Source organism: Furipterus horrens, unplaced genomic scaffold (assembly GCF_987537825.1).
Source record: "Furipterus horrens unplaced genomic scaffold, mFurHor1.1.pri manual_scaffold_9, whole genome shotgun sequence".
Taxonomy (NCBI): domain Eukaryota; kingdom Metazoa; phylum Chordata; class Mammalia; order Chiroptera; family Furipteridae; genus Furipterus; species Furipterus horrens.
Genome location: NW_028327179.1, coordinates 98,252,600 through 98,270,406, shown reverse-complemented (window position 1 = coordinate 98,270,406; position 17,807 = coordinate 98,252,600). Strand labels below are relative to the sequence as shown.

General features: G+C 42.7%; 1 protein-coding gene across 1 annotated transcript in view; it reads right to left on the bottom strand.

The window, feature by feature from the left end:
- CNTNAP2 (contactin associated protein 2) overlaps positions 1-17,807 on the bottom strand; it is a 1,071,500-nt gene that overhangs the window by 846,164 nt on the left and 207,529 nt on the right. Inside the window, exon 4 of the mRNA XM_090286919.1 lies at positions 2,279-2,482. Coding sequence (XP_090143045.1) covers positions 2,279-2,482 — 204 coding nt within the window. The remainder of the gene's footprint in view (positions 1-2,278; positions 2,483-17,807) is intronic.

Here is a 17,807-nt window from a genome sequence, read left to right as displayed (position 1 = left end):
GAATATTGTTTCAGCATAAATAGCATGATAGAAATAAGAGAAATGCAGGACAGAGAAATTCAATCATTTCCTCTTTTCCCTCACTTAGGATGCTAATGATGCCTATACCTGACGTTCTTTATGGATTTCCTGGGTCAAGTTTTCTTCCTTCTGGTGATGAACTCAATTATGCTGACTGTGGATGCGCGCATAGGAGAGAGGCCGCAGAAAAGAAAGAATAGATCTAAGCGGAAGGCCACATTCAGTTTGTTTCGGTGTTTAGATTTGACGGTGAGGCAGCAGCCAGATGCACGTCATAGTCGGCAATGGCCTTGAAGGGGACGGTGGAGGAAGGACCGTATCTCCACGGCGGCCATCAACTCCAGCCGGTCACTACGAGTCTGTGAGTAAACTGCTTTTGGGGGAAATGGCACTGACTTTTTTTCGGAGGGGGGGCACAGTCATACGACCGGTGACTTGTTCCGGAAGAGTAATGCGGTGTCTCACCTTGCGAAAGCACAGTGGCTCTAGATGGGTCCATTGTTTCAGAAAAACAAGGAAAGGTTTGAAAAAAATAAACTTTAAAGATATAATCCAATTGCCGTGTGTATTTTTACAAATAACTTACATTTTGTTTTCTGAGTTCTCTCCCCAGTTCGTCCTTAATAACTTCATTTTTTTCCTATTAAATGTTTTGTATTAATAAAATTATATAAGTTTCAAGTGTACAATTCTATGATAAATCATTTGTATATTGTCTTAACTTGCACTGAACCTAGTTTCAAAAATTATTTAGAACTAGTTTCCTCCCAGGTAATGCATGAATACATGTTTGATATTAAGAGTTGAGAATATTATGAAGAATTAACATGTCAAGCATTATGACTTATCTCCACCACGGAAGAGTGTGGTGTATTTCCTTCCAGACTTTTCTTTCATGTTATGTACACATTATTCCGAGAGTAAATCACCAGTAACCTCTGCGTTGCCAATGGTAACCTCCCTTTTCTGTTGTATGTGACCTTTCAGGTGAATTCAACGCAGTAACCGTCTCTGTCCCTTGTCTCTCTGACGTCACACATCCTTATTCCCTCCTCTTCCCCGTCCGCTCCCCAGGCTCCAATTAGCTCCTCCTCCTGCCAACCTTGAGCAGCTCTGTTAGAAGAAACTAACAACTGTCCATGAGGAGACACCCTGCAGGGACAACAGGGCTTTCTCTATTTCTGAAAATGGCACGAATGCCCGCTGGGGCCTAAGCCATGCCCGAGGAATGATCTTTTATTTATTCTCTTCCTTTCTCACTAAAGACCTGGCTCATCACAGGTCATGCTGAGGCGCCCCTGAAACGGTCTCCATGAACCAGTGCCGGCTCATCTTGGACCTCGAGGACTTCATCTTCCACTCCCACGGTGGTGGAAGCGTTTCCTCTTCTAGAAGGCTCAGTCAGGTTCCCATTCTTAACGTCTCTCCCCCTCCCCCGGCCTCCTAGCTGCTCCTGGAGCTTGCCAGGGAGTTGTCAGAAGCAGATGTGTCCTTTGAGACGCTCTTCTCCCTGATACGCTCACGGCTCGTTCCTGTCATCGATCTCAGCAGGAACGTCCCTGGTAGAGGACTTTCCCCGGCGCCCATTCTAATGCTGACCCTCCTGCCTCCGCAGCGTCACATCAGCCCACCTCACTGACCTCATACTATAGCGGGCCCTCACCCGCAGGAGCATGAACTGCGTGGGTCCGCTTACAGGGAGGCTGGATCCAGTCCCTGCAGCCAGCTCTTTGCACCCACAGACTTGCGCACTCCCAGCCTCAGCTCCCCAGCCTCAGATGGGACGTACTGTTTTCGAGCCATGGCTGGTGGAATCTATGGATGCCGAGAGTGAACTGTACAGTCAAACACGGAATTTCAACTGCGCCAGGGAGGGTCTGACACCCCTAACAACCATGGTGTTCAAAGGTCACCTGTAATCATGGTAAGTCATGTCTTTTGATTTAGTTGTGTTAAAGTAGTAACAGATCACATACTGTCTGACTGCCCCACCAGGTGATAAACTTTGTGAACTCAGCGTCCTTCCCTACTTGTTCACCAGTGTTTCCCAGATGCTACTATACACCCTCATAACACAGGCATTTCATATGCAATTTTTGAATGAATGAGTACATCAGTGTGTCAATATTGGGATCAAATGAATTGATAACAATGTGAACCATTTTTGTAACGTCCATTTTTAGGGTTAAACAGCATTAGCATTTCATACACGGAATTACTAAAAAATGGAAAGAATGGTGCCCGCAGTCGGACGTACCGAGGTTTAAACTGAAGACCAGCCGGGCCTTCCTCAGCTCCAGAGTGATGTAGTCTCCTTGCTGCCCCTCCCCGTGCAGGATCACTCCTTCGCTCTCAGTGGTTTTAAACTTCAAGGCAATGACGTCCTTCAGCGTTTTCATCTTCTTGTTTCTGAATCTATATGGCAACACCACGTGGCCATCAAAGTTGATAACGTCAGCCCCTGAAATAAAAAAATAGCACAGCTCAGTCACTGTGTGTCCCCATCGAGGGTGAAGTACACCCATTTCCAATCAGGGTCTGCACAGAAAAAAGTAATAAAGAAGCGGGGTTTTTGTTGTTTTGTTTGTTTTCTGGGGTGTTGGGTTCTCGTTCTTTTTCTCTCTCGGCTTATTGGGTGTCCCGAAGTGAGCTGCATGGGACGTAGTCATAAAGAATGATTATAGAAACCTCCATCAATATCAAGTCTTACTTCACTTGTAACTATGTTTAATAACATAAATGTCCTCAATGATTTATAGACTTCAAATTTTAACTTGGGGAATCTGGAGTTTATTTGAAATAAGTTTAACTTTTATTCCTACTGGCCTGAGATTTTAATGTCTTCCTTTTTCAATGAGGTGAATTCTTATGATTTTTAAATATGAATTTTACTCACCAATTAGCCTTTCTTTGATGGAAGAATGAAAGCATTTGAAATTCAGGGTTTGGGAGTATGCTGACATTCTAATGGTTTTTATATCCTGCTACATGTTGAGTACCCTTTATGGCAGTACTCAAGTTTACAGCCAATTGCACTTGGAGAAGTTTCTTATCATTTGCTCCTGGGCCTCATGTCTGTCTGAAATTTCCTGTTAGCTCCTTGCCGTTAGAATGGAGAATGGGGCTCCTCATCTTCCTGACTACACTGATTCCCTCGCCATAAATGGGTTCAGAGAACAAATATCTAGGCTATCCTGTGACTATAAAAGTTCTAATTTGATTTTAGGAAATTTCATTGGAGACAAAATTATATAAACTTTTTAGAAGTGTGAATCATTTTGTCGCCATCCTCAGAAAAAGGCGGTGGTGGGAATTTGGTTTATAATGGCTACTTGATTCACGTCAGAAGTGGAATTGCGATTATCTAATTTATTATGCCATTGGCTAGTGCATGTCCAATCCAAGGATCAAGCTTTGAGTACAAATAGAGGCTAAGGTCCTATAATTAGGTATTTGTCATTAAAAGTATTATTTAATCCATTTTTTAAATTTTAATCTGAAACCGAAGAGAACCTAGTCAGACTAAGCTCTAAATATAACACTTTAGAATCCCAAGCCTGCTTCCCAGCTGGGGGCGAGGTGCTGCTGAAGAACTCCCTGGGGAGACACTGGAGAAGGGGAGCAGCCAGGGTAAGGCCTGTCAGGGAAACACCCTCTCGTTCCCTGTCCTAGCGCTCTGGCGCTGCTCTACTCCGGTCACCCGGGGAACACTTTGGTTCCCCCCTAACAAGAGGACGCCACCCACGGCAGCCTTGGTCGTGGCCCAGAATGACCACAGGTATATTGTACGTCCAATAATGTGTGTGTGTGTGCATCACTTGCCAGCATAAGTTCTGTTCTTCCCAAATTCTCTAACAGGACTCTCAGGCGCACACTCATCTTATGCGTCACTTGCAAGTGACACAGACAGCAGGCTGGTAGCTCTCAGAGGGGTGGGGGTTGGGGGGCTGAGTAAAATGAGTGAAAGGATTAAGCAAAAAAACCCCACAAAATTTATAAACATACCACAGTGTGGTGATTACCAGAGGGAAAGAGGGAGGTAGAAGAGGGGAAAGGCGGGATAAATGTGATGGAAGGAGACCTGACTTGGGGTGGTGAGCACACAATACAGCATACAGATGATGTGTTATAGGATTGTACCCCTGAAACCTACATAATTTTATTAACCAATGTCACCCTACTAAGTTTAATAAAAATCAAAAAATATATAATAAAGTGAAGAAAAGTAACTAAATCTAAATCTAATTTCTTACTTCAAATCACTGGTAAATTTTAAATTCTTAAAAAGTATGTATCCCATTATCTCAAATATTTATACTTTAAAAAATAGTTTAGAGAACTCTTGCACTCTAAAAATTTCAGAGAGAAAAATATAACTTCAAGTCATAATTCTAATAGTCAGTTCTTTACTGTCCATAAAAAGACTTTCTTAATGAACAGAATTCTGTTCTCCAAGACTGTGAATCACAGAGGTTTATTTTACTATGGGGGAAAGAAAATCAGCCATTAAATTTTGGTTTCTGCTAACACTGCAAAGCCAATTAGACTTGAGCTTAATCAACTACACTGTCACAGCTGAATTCCAAGGGAAATAGCTTTATCATCTTTGGTGAGAGATCAAAGAGAAAATGTGAAATCTGATGATCAGATGCCAGGTTGAATTCATAATCCAGTAGTTGGTAGATATTACTTTTCGTCTTAAAAAGTGCCTATATGAAAAGCCACAGGAAGAAATAAATTCTGAACTCTGGAAAGTAAATCTGCAGTCAATTTCACACCAGGGACAGCTGAGTAACAGACGCAACCTTGTTTTATACGCTGCCAGTATACATTAATTGACATAATATATTTCCCATTCACCTCTCAGGAAGTGACTGTTCCCTGAGCTTAGCTGGAAGGAAGGATTCACCCCTCCTGTATCTTCTCCTAAACCAAACTGTAAATTCAGTTTCAGGTACAGAATAGAGACTTAGGCACATGTTGATGTCTTTCTCCCTCACATGCAGGGCAAAGAGAAAAGTGACAGAAAGGGTGGGAATAATTTATTTCTTCAGAAAGTCCTAGGATATCAACACAAACATGAAGGGTTGCTATTCAAACAAACTAAGCCTCATGGTACAAATGGTCAGTGGTTAGTTGAGAAACGGACAAAATGCTTGGCAAGCCAGTTTTCTTCCATCATAAAATCAAATGTTCCCTTTTCTAAAAGGGTTAAAGTCTTGCACCATATCAGCCTGTGGCTGTGATGATCTTAGAGTTGGCCTTGATATCACAAAATTCCCAGAAATAAATCTATGATAGAAAAGTGTACGTTAACATATACCATACACTTTTAAGAGAGTCTGGGGTATTGTAACATCCAGAATTTAGTTCTATTGCCTACAAAAACACATTAAAATCTTATCTGACACCTAATAATATGTTGTGGCTGTTTTGGGAAAAGCCTCCTTTTTCTCTCCATTCCCCTGCGTGCTCATCACTCCCTAGAATTAAGTTTTCTAGGCGGTGATTAAACATGCACAGCTGAACTGTTTAGGTGATCTGAACACCAATAAGAGCTCATCAAAGAGCGAGCGCAGAATCAGATGCTTCCACGATTTTGTTTCTGACAATGACCACAAGAGCTGGCAATGTGCTAGTTCATCAGATCATCGTGGTAGAAAGCGTCTTAAAAAAATTTAATTTCAAACTACTTTCCTGGATAAGATCTTTTGAAGAGGTTTTTACCGTCTAAAGATTTTAATGTCAAAAATACCTTTGCTATATTTTTTACTACAACTACGTGCTTATTTATAAGAAATTAAACAATACAGCAGTGTAAATACAGAATGCAATCCCCAAACGCAAGAGCTCACCAATGTTAGCGAGTAAAAGGTTGTTGCATATCCTTCTAGATTTTATGCATTTACTTATCTAACTCATGAAATAACCCGTGCCTTATAGGTCCATATACATACATAGGCACACATATAAGAAAGAGGGAGAGAGGGGAGAATGTCATTTCATTTGGTTATGTTTCGAAATGCACAATGGAAGCTTGAGTTTTGGGTAATAATACATCTATAATGTAGAAGCCCTGTATTTTATAGCTTATTAGTATGTTTCCTTGACCTTTATGCACTAACGTATCTATTATATAAAGAATATATGGAATTTATCCTATACACTCGAAAAAATAAGATGTGTTTCTAGATCCATGTAAAACACTGTTTAAATGTTGGCACCAAATTCTCATACTTCATAGTCTAAAACATGACAGGTGATTTAAGAAGTGGTTGAGGCCCTGTTTCCATGGTAACTTACATCGGACCGAGGAAAGGTAAGCTGTCCATGTCAGAAGTGGGAATGCCGGACAGAGAGGCATGTCGGGGCTTCTGACCGCCTGGCCATTTCTGGACGCGGCCACGCGCCGCTGTGTGACCCGCGTCTTTGACTCTCCGTGTTCCTGGGGTTGCTCACCTTGGAGCCCCGCCGGGGCCAGCCCGTTCGCAGGCACCCTCCCCAAAGACAAAGCAGCCGCAGCCCGCCTACCCCTCGCCGAGGCCCTCACACCCGGCCGCTGTCCGCCTGACCCGGTCACCCCGGGGCAGCACCAGACCACCGGGGACACTCCTGAGCCCCAGAGCCCACTGGAATCACTCAAACGAGCCAATGCCACCCCTGCTTGCCCTGCCTCTCCCGTTACTTCCCGCAGAAACCACAGCAAAGGCTCCTGCCCGCTCCACTCCTCCTGCCTCCTGATGCCCGCTGCCTCCTCTGTGGGGTCCCCCCATCACACCCCTCCTCACGGCATGATGTGCTCCTTCCTCTTGGGAACTGTGAGTAACGAACCATCTTTTCAGTGGCCATGGTAACATGCATGCTGACCTTACACAACCTTAATTTTTCTATCAATATAAAAGTCACCTTTTGGTCTCACTGTTTAGAATGTATATACAGTACATTCTAAAACACCCTCCATGGAAAGTTCTCTTACTATATCTTAGAAAAGAAGGCATATATTCAAGTGTTGGCCAAGCAAGAAAAAAAAAAAAAAACTCCTAGAATTGTTGGCAAGGGTCATTCCATAAGGCTGCAAAAAGCTCCTTTAAAGTCCATTTAGGAACCATTATCACATATTTGATACCAAAGAGCCTTCTCTGTCTTCTATCTATCCCCATAGCATCGTTCCCAGAATGGGGGGCTACTGAGGTAAAGGGATAAGCATTAAGAAAGAACAGGTGAGCTCTCCTATTAAAAAAATTAAGATGAAGATAAATCCAAACAGGAGGAAACAGCCCACTGAACTGTGTTAAAGAGCTGAGTAGTTCGGGTGACTTTAATGTAGAAAATCGAGGGGTCACGGGAAGGGTTAAGATCGAAAGACGGAGGGCCCGCTGCTCCACAGGGAAGACAGGAATCGATGTAACGATGTCCTAAAGGGAAGCTCGTGTTCAGATGTGCAGCTTGGAAAGACGACTCCTGTGCTGACGTGGGAGAGTGCCGGGGCCGAGAGGGCAGAGACCACGCCTCGAAGGAGCTGACCACCCAACAGGGTTGACAAAGGCCACGCCAAGGCAGAATTCAAAGGACAACTGGGTCATAAATGAATATAAAGCTCTCTGACGGTGTACTGTGGCCACCCAGCATTTCACAGAAGTTAAAGCTTCGGGAGAGACTGTAGAATTTCAGATGAATCATTGCATTCATAGTTTTGTCCAATGTCATGACGAGTCCTATACAAGGAAAGCATCCAGGCTTTCAAGGAAACTGAAAACTATCCGAAAATCAAGACCAAAATATCAAAGATTCTACTTTTAAATATGCTAAATATGTGAATTCACTTATTTGCACCAGCTTAATTTTAAGACAGACGCTCAGAAGTTTTGCACTTCTTTAGGTATCCCATATTTTAATGTTCTATCTCAAATTTATACCTTCAAAAATAACAACCTACAAGTATCAAGGCAGTATGTATCCAAACAGGATACACTTCCCCCAGCGACCTCTGTGAAGTTCCTGGACTGAGAGCCACAGGTTTTAGGTGACTGGTAATGGCTGCTGCTTTTGTTTATCTTGCTTTCCTAAGGCCAAACGAGTTGGTTCATACGATTCGCTCTTCTTTGCAAGTGACCATGACACACGGTTAGTAAGTTTTGCATTTATGCAGGGCATGTAGTCCATGAGGGCTTCGCTTTATTTTTTGTTCGGTTCCACATGCCTTTGCGTGAATCTCCTACCCTGACTATATCCCACGATTCACAAGCTCCGAACGCACACAGGCTGGGACGGAATGCACTCTCCTCTCCACTGGAGTGGTCGGGTCCTGTGTGGTGAAATACTGCGCGGCACCTGGTGGTCCAATACACATCTCGGTGGCTTGGGCACTGGAAGGGATCTGACTCCCCGTGAACTTGGGGGTGTCCCCCATTACTTCATGATACCCACACACCCTCCGGGGCCCTGGTGAGCTGTGCTCCCACCACTTGTGCGGAGAACCAATCCTGACGGGGCTACAATAACTGGAAGCTCCTGAAATCAGAAATTACAACTTCAGTGCTCAGAGGGGACAAACAATTCACTTAAGTCAGTGAGGCTGGCTTGTACAAACTGCTGCCCTGCCTTTCACGTTCTCCTTTTGACAAAGACATGGGTAACAGAAAATACTGTCCTTGATTTAAAAATCATCAGAGACGACGCTACATTACTGGCTTAGAAACTTGGTTTTGGTCGTGGAGAAGCGACGGGACACGTCTGGGTTGTATCTTTGGTATAAGGGAGGTGGTCTTTATCCACCTGCTGCCAACCGAAGCTCTGCGGCAGAGCTGGTGTTACTCAGACGTTCAATAGTTTTTATCTTTTTTTCCCTATTATAGTTGACAAAAGATTGTATTAGTTTCAGGTGTACACCCAGTGACTGCACCTTCAATATTTAAGAAGGGTCAGAAATCCAACATTTTAATGACATGTCCCTATTTTTAAGTGTTAAGCAGCCGATTTAGCGTTTTGTATGAAGCAGAGGTGTCTAGCTAGTGCCCCGCAGGGGTCTTTTATTCAGTCACATGCATCTTTGAACTTGAATAGTGTCAACCATAAAACTAAATAGATCATAATGTCTGAAAAATTTATTTTCCATCATATAATTTATGTGTGCATTACTAGAGTAAGTATCAGCAAAGAATTTTATTTCTCAAAAGGCAAATCCTCTAGAAAACAAGTTGGTTAATAATAAACGAATAGAGAGTGGATGTTTAAAAAAAAGAAATTTTAATGCTATCATATGATCCAAAGATACATCTATCACTCTATGCTACCAAAAATCTATTTCAAATATAGGAAGGAAGGAAGGAAGGAAGGAAGGAAGGAAGGAAGGAAGGAAGGGACGGACAATACCATAAATCTCACCTTCACTTACTGAGATTTTGGATATAAGCAGATTTTCTAAAGAGGAAATATATGTACTTTAAAAAGTATGACCAGTTAACAGGTGCAGCTGATCCCTCACCCCCAGTAGGTTCTGTAGGTGAACACTTGCCTATTGACTGCAGTTTACCTGCACCCCCACTATGAGACACGTGACGCTCGTGTGCCCAGCGGAGGTCGTGAACAAGGCAATGCTCTGCCCTCCAGTCTCAGCCCTTACGCTACAAAAGCGAGTCCATTCATACCGAGTGCCATCTTTTTTGTGTGTGCATTTTGCAGGCTTTTTCTAGATGATGTCGCTGTCTGAAAGGCCTCTCTCCGAAGCGCAGAGCTGAAGTGCTTTCCTGTGTTCCCCAGCACTAGAAAGCTGCTCCGTGCCTCGGGAAGAAAATACAAGTGCTGGACAGGTTTTGATCAGGCACGAGTGGCCGTGCGGTGACTTCCCTGCTAATGAAATCAACAGTGTGGACTACAGAAGGCGTTATTAAGCAGAAACACGCATAAAGCAAGGTTATGCCCCGACTGGCCGACAGAAATGTAGGGACCGGTTTGGCAGGAACCCACCCTGTCTTTCCCCGGGGGCAGCGGGCCAGCACTCACCCGTCCAGGGTTCCGGGCTGCCTGACACTATGACCGACCGTGAATAATGAGAATGGGCTCTGTTTACACTGCATTCACTCCTTTAAGCAGGAAAATAAAGAACCACTTCAAAGCGCCCCATCTAGGAGCGTGATAGTATGATGAAGAAGGCCTGAGGGGAACAATCACAGCCTGCAAACCTCTCCACAGGTGAGGGCGATGCCACCGTCACCCTGCTTGGGCAGGGACTGCAGGACGTGGGATGTCCCCACAGAGCTTACAAAGGCAAACCTGCCGTTCCCCATGGACCCCCCGCTACCAGACTCTGTGGCGTACGTATGTCATTATCACACCTCACTGAGCACCTTTTCAATCCAGAGTCCGCAGTAAGTTACTGTTGAAGGGGTTCAAACCCAGCACCCCAAAATGTGCCTCTTTTGGATTCTTGATTATTTTGAGATGAAGGCACCTGAGAAACAGCAGATTTCGAAGTGCTCTCTGACCACCCCCTGCACCAAGGACGAGAATGGCACATTATCACCAAGATTGGTGCCCAAATGGGAGGGGGAACTTGAACAAGCAAATGTGCCAAAATCACCTCCATGAGTTTCCCCCAAATATTTCCTAACCACGGTCTCGACCTTCTGCCCCTCGCCTAGGCCCCTCCTCTGGTACATCCTCAGTTCGTCATTCTTTGTTTAAAAAGCTTTTGGGCTTAAATGGTTTCATTGAAACTATTTTTCTTCTGAAAACTCCCATGCCCACATAAAAATATTAACATACAACCTGTATGCTTTTCCCCTGTTAATGTCAACTGTCAGTTTAATTTTTAGGCCCAGCTAAGGACCTAAGGGCAGAAGGAATTTCTCCTCCTGTATGTTGTGTGGAGTCTCACGGATTCCTGGGAAATCACAGAATCCAAACCACACGATCATTCACATTTCCCATGAGGTAAGGCGCAGAATTTTCTTTTCTATTTTTGTTTTTAGCCCTTTGATCAGTGCCTATGTTTTCTGATCTGATAGGAAATAATCTTCTTGAAATTTGCAACATATACACACTAATTTTACTGAGTCTATTAGAATGGGAAAATCGGCCAGTCTAGTCTTTAGACCCTAAGTTACTTCAAGGCTATAAATAAACTTGAAGTTGATTTCTCATATTTTAAGAATTTTAGACACTGCTCTGTATGATTTATACTTTGAATTTCCATTTCTCTCCCTAACAAAAATCAAGGGTTTCTATTGAGGATCTCTCGCATGTTCTTTTGAATAAGAGTTGAGCTACTGGAGACATTTGAAACCTAGAGGTGAAATTGGAGAATTTTGCAGCATCAAAAAGGGGATCATTTTGAATTCAGAAAATGTAAGGGCAGAAAAATGTCACAAATTCACATTGATTTTAGGGAATTTCGTGATTTTTTTGGGGGGGGAGGGCTATTAAGAAAGAAACAGAAGCTGGAAATAGAACACATTTTGATACAGTGCCTACATGTCCTATTTTCAACTTTCTGCATTTGACATTTTTTATGGTTTAGGTCAAGCCTGACAATTTATGCACTTCTCAAGGCATGACAGATACAATGCTACTGCAAGTGCTATTTATAGTAGGGCACTCAAGTCCTTAAAATGGCGATGGTTGAGCTTCTCTTGATGTAGACAGAGAAGCAAAGCCCACGCCTTCATCCCGGGGGGGAGATAAAGGGCAGGCTGGGACAGGACATTTTCTAGGAAATCAAAGTGATGCCAGCTTTCTCCTGACCCAAGAAGCATGTAGCTCAACCGACAGCATGCTGACCACCCATTAGGCCTGGGGAGAGCACTGCCCTGAACACGGGGACTCAGCCTTGACCTGGCCAATCGCCCTTGCGGAAGTCCGTTCACCCTCCAGGCCCGTACATGAAGGAAGTGAAGAGGTCATCTTAGATTCCCTTTGGCTCCAAAAGCGAGCATCCCTTCTTCTGGGTGACGTGCTCAAGCTTACAAAGAACTATATACTTATTTACTTTCAGATTTTAAATCAGATTTAGATTGGCAGAATTCTAAATTTTAGGGCATATTTACATTTCCTGATTAATCTGGCACTTTATCAATCGGATAGTACCAAAGGCAATTTTAAAACATAAAATCCACAGGCATTGAAACATTTTCATGGGTGACTACTTTGAATGGTTAAACTTGATGTATTTACAAAGTGTCAAAATTTGCTAATTGGAGCAAAAAGCTACATTCTAAATAACACATACTGTTAATTTTTGAAAAGAAAGTACATGATAATCATTTATTACACAGAGACTTCCACCAGTAAAATCTAACAAAATGATTTAGAACAATATATTAATAATTAATTTATAGTCTTAGTGCCTTGATAATGTTTAAACGAACCCATGATTAGTCAGATTGAATTATTTTAATTCTAGAACATGGGAACAAAATTACTCAGCTGAGTAAATTATAGAAAACACTCATGGCTACCCTTGAACGGGGCCAGTGAAAATGAATGCACAACATTGAGCAGGTGTGAAAAACGGGTCCCATTCAGTCAGTCAGTCTTGTTTCCCTCTCTTTTTCGCGAGCATTTTGTCTGACACAGCAGCACAGTTTCTGTTGGAATACCAGCGAGCTGTACTACATGTGTTTTGTTCACATCTGTCTTCATTACTAAACCAAGATGACCTGGAAGGGAGGGACTTTGTGTCACGAGAAGTGACACAGAGATCGAGTTAAGGCTGCAGGTGCCCCTGCCTGCCTGCCAGTGGTGTGACCTTCAGTAAGTCACAGGGCTCCTCCTACACCTCCCTTTCTTTGATCTCAAAAGGCGAAGGTAATACTAACGCAGCACCCTCTAGGACCTGTGGGGACAGAGTGAATACACGCAACGCACTGAAGACAGTAGCTGGTCCACCGTAAGCCGCTAATAAACATTAGCTTTTATTATCATACGTTACGTTTTCTTTTAACTGATTTGAAATAATGAATGTTCTGACCCGCCCACTCGCAATGACAACTCAGGACTCGATATAGAACAGGGTCATGTTTTCCCAGTGGCCTTAATGGATTTCGGGGAAAGCGGGGTGCCCTGCTTGGTGATCCTCGTGCCCACCCAACTTCCTGCTCTATACTTGCTACCTTCACTGAGGTGGCCTCTGTGGCTCACAGGGGAGGATGGCAGCCGCAGTACCGAGGCATCCCTGGTGGAAACCGCGCTCCTCGGAACCACACGGCAAGCACCTCTTGGGTGGGCGGCCTGGGCCGTGACAAGCTGCCCGGGGGAGCTGCCCTGCCTTTCAAAGCAGGAGGCAGCTTTGGGACCCGGCACAGCCTCTCGGGACTCACGGGCCAAACCTTCACATGCTCGTACAAATCACGTCTTAGAGACTACTTTTGTTTGTAAGGGTGACTATGTATTTTGTCACCTGATTTACCTTTTAATTAACATGGCTTCAAAATTTAGAAACCGTTCTGTATTTTAAAATAGAAGGTAAGAATAAAATATTGCCACTTTAAGAAATGTGTTTCATGGTGACAGAAGATGATTTGACCTTGGGTGGTATGCACAATGCGAAATACAGACCACAGAGCAGAGAAATGTACACTTGAAACCTACATAATCCTATGAACTAATGTTACCCCAATACATTTAATTAAAATTAAAACTACAGAAAAAAGCAAAGAGGAAATGTGTTTTTCTTCTGTAATTTCTAGTTTTCTAATTTTAAAAGTCCTGATTTTGAAAGTTACTACAGAGAAGCCCTAAGTTATATACAAAATATTCTTTTTTCTCCCTCCTAAAGTTTCACTGTTCCACAGAGATCCTTTTCTTTTATTTTCCAAAATTTAAGTGAAGCTACTTTTTCCAAAATTTTGAAGAACTGTTTGATAACTTGATCGATCTTTTCCTCTTGAAATTTAGAAAAGTTTTGGAATGTGAATTAGGAGGCTGAAGGTCACAGTCCTGGGATTTAGCAGGTTCATGAACTCCATCAAGGCGGCAACTATTAGCCCCGTCTCTTATTTGTTTCAGCCCTTAATGCGCTTTGCTGAGGTTTCGCCTGCACCTGCGTTGACAATGAATGTTTATCCGACTAAAGGGGAAATCAGTTCTTTCCCAGACAGAAATTGTTTGCTAGAGTTAGACAAATGAGGGAGCCTGAGATTAATTATTTTCTGTGGACACACCAAAAAGCGCATCGTCCACGTATGTTATTCTCTTATGAAGGACACAAATATTAAATTGCTCTGCTGTTTTCTCTTATCAGTTTCACTCTGTTGCTTCTCGGTATCTATTTTCTCCTTTGTTTCTTACTCGGCTTCTTTTCTTTAAACTCATGTTTCTTTTTCAAACCTCTAGTCTTTCAAAACTCATTAAGCCAAGAGATATTCCCTTTTTCTCCTATTTAAACAATGTGAGTCAGTATTTTCATTATATTCCCATTAAAATGTTCCTTTGATAATGTCCCTATTAATTTTTTGAAGTTGATGTCATTAATTAGTATTAAAGCTGAGAACATTATAATGGATTTTTCTGGAAAGCTGCTTTCGGTGACACGCCTCATTGGGCTTCTTACCCTTTCCGGTTGTGTTTAACGGGGCTCCAGGATTTCAAGGCAAAGCCATTGGGGAGCGTGGCTGCTGTCTGACTTACAGAGCATCTCTGGGGGCTGCAGATGCAAATGGGGTGCTTGCTGCGATTAATCATTTACATCTCTGATCGCTGGATCAGAGGATGACTTGTAAAAGAGTTTCCGAATGACATAATGAGAAGCAACACACTTATAAAATGATTAGACGTAAAGAAACTTTTTAAATAAACAATAAGCCGCTGTGAAGGACTGGCTAGATGACGTAGCAGTAAGACTTGTACACATACGGAAAGAGCCTGTGTATGTCTGGCTCTTAGAAATAGTAAGTGTATGTTTTGCTTTGTTTTCATTTTTTATCCTCATCGGAGAATTTTTTTTTTTCATTGCTCTTAGAGAGAGAATCATCGATGCAAGAGAGAAACATCGACTGGTTGCCTCTCGCTCACACTCAGACCAGCCTGGAAACATGGAATAGACGGACAGTGACCAGAGGGGTGTGGGGAGGGGGATGATGGTGGAAAGAAGGGGAAGGGACCTGTATGAATGACCCACAGACGTGGGCAACTGTTGGAATTGGCTGTGAGAGCCGGGGGTGGGATGGGTAGAGAAGGGCAAAGGGGGGAAAACTGGGACAACTGCCATAGAATAACATCTTAAAAATTCTTTTAAAAAAAGAAATCAACCAACCAAACAAACAAACAAACAAAAAATAGAATCAGCTCTTTACGGCCCAAGGTATGAAGGCAGGAAGCCAGGCCCTAGGAGGAGGGTGTCTGGGTTTGTGCCAACTTCTGCCACTTCCCAGGTGTCTGATTTTGAGGGCGTTGCTCAGCCTCCGTGCGGCCTCAGTTGTCTCATCCAGCAGCTGGGGGCCATAACAGCACGACCGCCTCGCATACCGCGTAAGGGTTAAACGAGCCTTTCGGACGATGCTTAGAAACTACTAGTGATCCACATAGGCTGGTTATGTTTTATTACAGGCGCGGCATGGAGTAAATGGAGATTTAGCATCAAATCAAATGACACAAGTAAAAAATAAAGAAAACATATTATAAATTAGGCTAAACAATGCAGTTTTTTTATAATAAAAATTAGGGCGACACAGAATAAGATTGTGTTCCCCATTGTAGCCAAGGGCCCTCTAGCTTCTACCCGGATTGCAGCCCAAGTGGGACGTGCAGGCATCAAGCAAGACCTCTTCAGGAGAACAGAACACCAAGGTGATAGAGCTTTAAAAAGTCTGTTCTTCCAACAGCTTCAGAATTCCCTGTCTAATCAGTAACAGCTTATCAAGCATGAGATGGGAGAAAAACAATCATCGGGATCCAGATGGAAATGTTTAATGCATAGGCAGTTTACGGGATGAATATAAATTGCAGACATGGTGGTTTTGGGTTAATCTGCAGAATAAAAAAATATTGAATGTGTTCTACTTTAATTAATGAGAAGTGAATATTTGACACAGCAACATGCTTAACTCTTTCATGAGAAGTCGGCAGCCAGCGCTCTGGCAGACAAAGCTGGCTCTGACGATGTCATGTTCCTTTCCAGTGTAATGTGACTTCTAGAGCGTGTTTTGCGGCAGAGGTGAAATCTTAGATGCACTGCAATCTGGTCACTGTACTGATGAGAAAATGTGCTGATTTACCTGACTATATATTCTACACTGGAGATGACACAGAAATCGCCTAAAATGCTGAGCACGCCTTACACACAGGAAGAAAGGTAAAGCAGATGTCATGGGCAAAAGGAATAAGGGAGTTATAATATTCCCTGTCAGTGAGTAATAAAGAGACAGAGGATAGAGAGGAGAATAATGGAGAGTGAATAAACTTATGTTTCTCTGTCTGTACCTGTTTCTGTATCTGTATCCTGTGTATATTAGTCATATTTTAATTGTGCCTATAACATTTATATAGTACCGTATGTTCCAGAAACTTTATAAATATTAATTTACCTAATCCTGATAATAACCCTATCATATTGGTATTATTATTATTCCCATTTTACCAGCAAGAGAACAAGGAGGGAGCACAGAGAGGCTCTGGAACTTGAAAGCGTGGCTACAAAACAGCAGGGCTCAGATTTAAAACTACCAGTCGCCTACAGGGCAGCTTTACGCTCAGCCCACCAGAATGATGGCCGCCCTGGTGGAGACCGTAGCCAAAATGGAAACGGCAGACATATATGCATTTAATATGTATCCATGGACAACGACGCTGAAAGACGGAAGAGTCAGAACACGTTTTGCTATTAGATTACGTTTCAGGGAATACGGGGATTTTGCTTCAAGGTAAGAATATTCAACTATCCATCACCACCGTTGCTTTGAGACTTTTCCTTCTGTGAAGTTAGGGAAAAGTAATCATAAGCAGCCCGTCTTTGGTTTTCACTGAGTAACATGGACCAATGGGAAAAGGCTGCATGCAGAGTTCATCACAAGTGCATTACTTGTTGCAACCACTGAAAGGAAAGGGATCTAGGCCCCCTGCCATTACACAACCAAAGATGCAAATGCAGGTTACCTTTATAAGGGAGCAAAGGAGAAAAAGTAATCTTTTAAAAACACCGGGCTGTTTCATTTATAGGAAGAGAGATTAAAACCTGAGCTCTAGAAACAATGTGGCCAAGACGGCAAACAATGAAAACATTTATTTAGATAAATACTCTATTGTCTCAAATGGAAAGCAGTTTCGGTATTTCAGGAAGCTTGGTGTAAAAGCAGTCTCTAAGTAACTTAATTAAAACCTCTAATGCCAGAAGCATCATTGGAAGGAGACGAAGCAGTTGTGTTTGAAAGCGACTCGGGAAGCGAATACAATGTTCCTTACTTGCCAACGGATGGGTAATTGCTATCCAGTTGCTGATCTGACATTAGAAGAGCAGGAGCTATTTTAAAATGCAAATAGTTAGTTTGAACTTGACAGCACTCTTTGGCTTCTTCTTGCTGTTTTTAAATTATACATCTTGCATCTTTTCTGGAGTAAAGTAAAAACTTCTATTAAAGAGGAAAATAGAAACAGCTTAAATATTGTATATTATCCATGGACATCCCCCATTATATTAATGATGTTCACGCTGACAGGGAGAAGGAACAGGGAGCAACATCCAGAAGACTTTGGCCGAGGGTAATTTTTTTTTTTTCATCATTAAAAATCACATACTCTTTCCCCATTACAAATGCAGCAGATTCAAAACTGCTTCAAAACGCACAACTGATTTC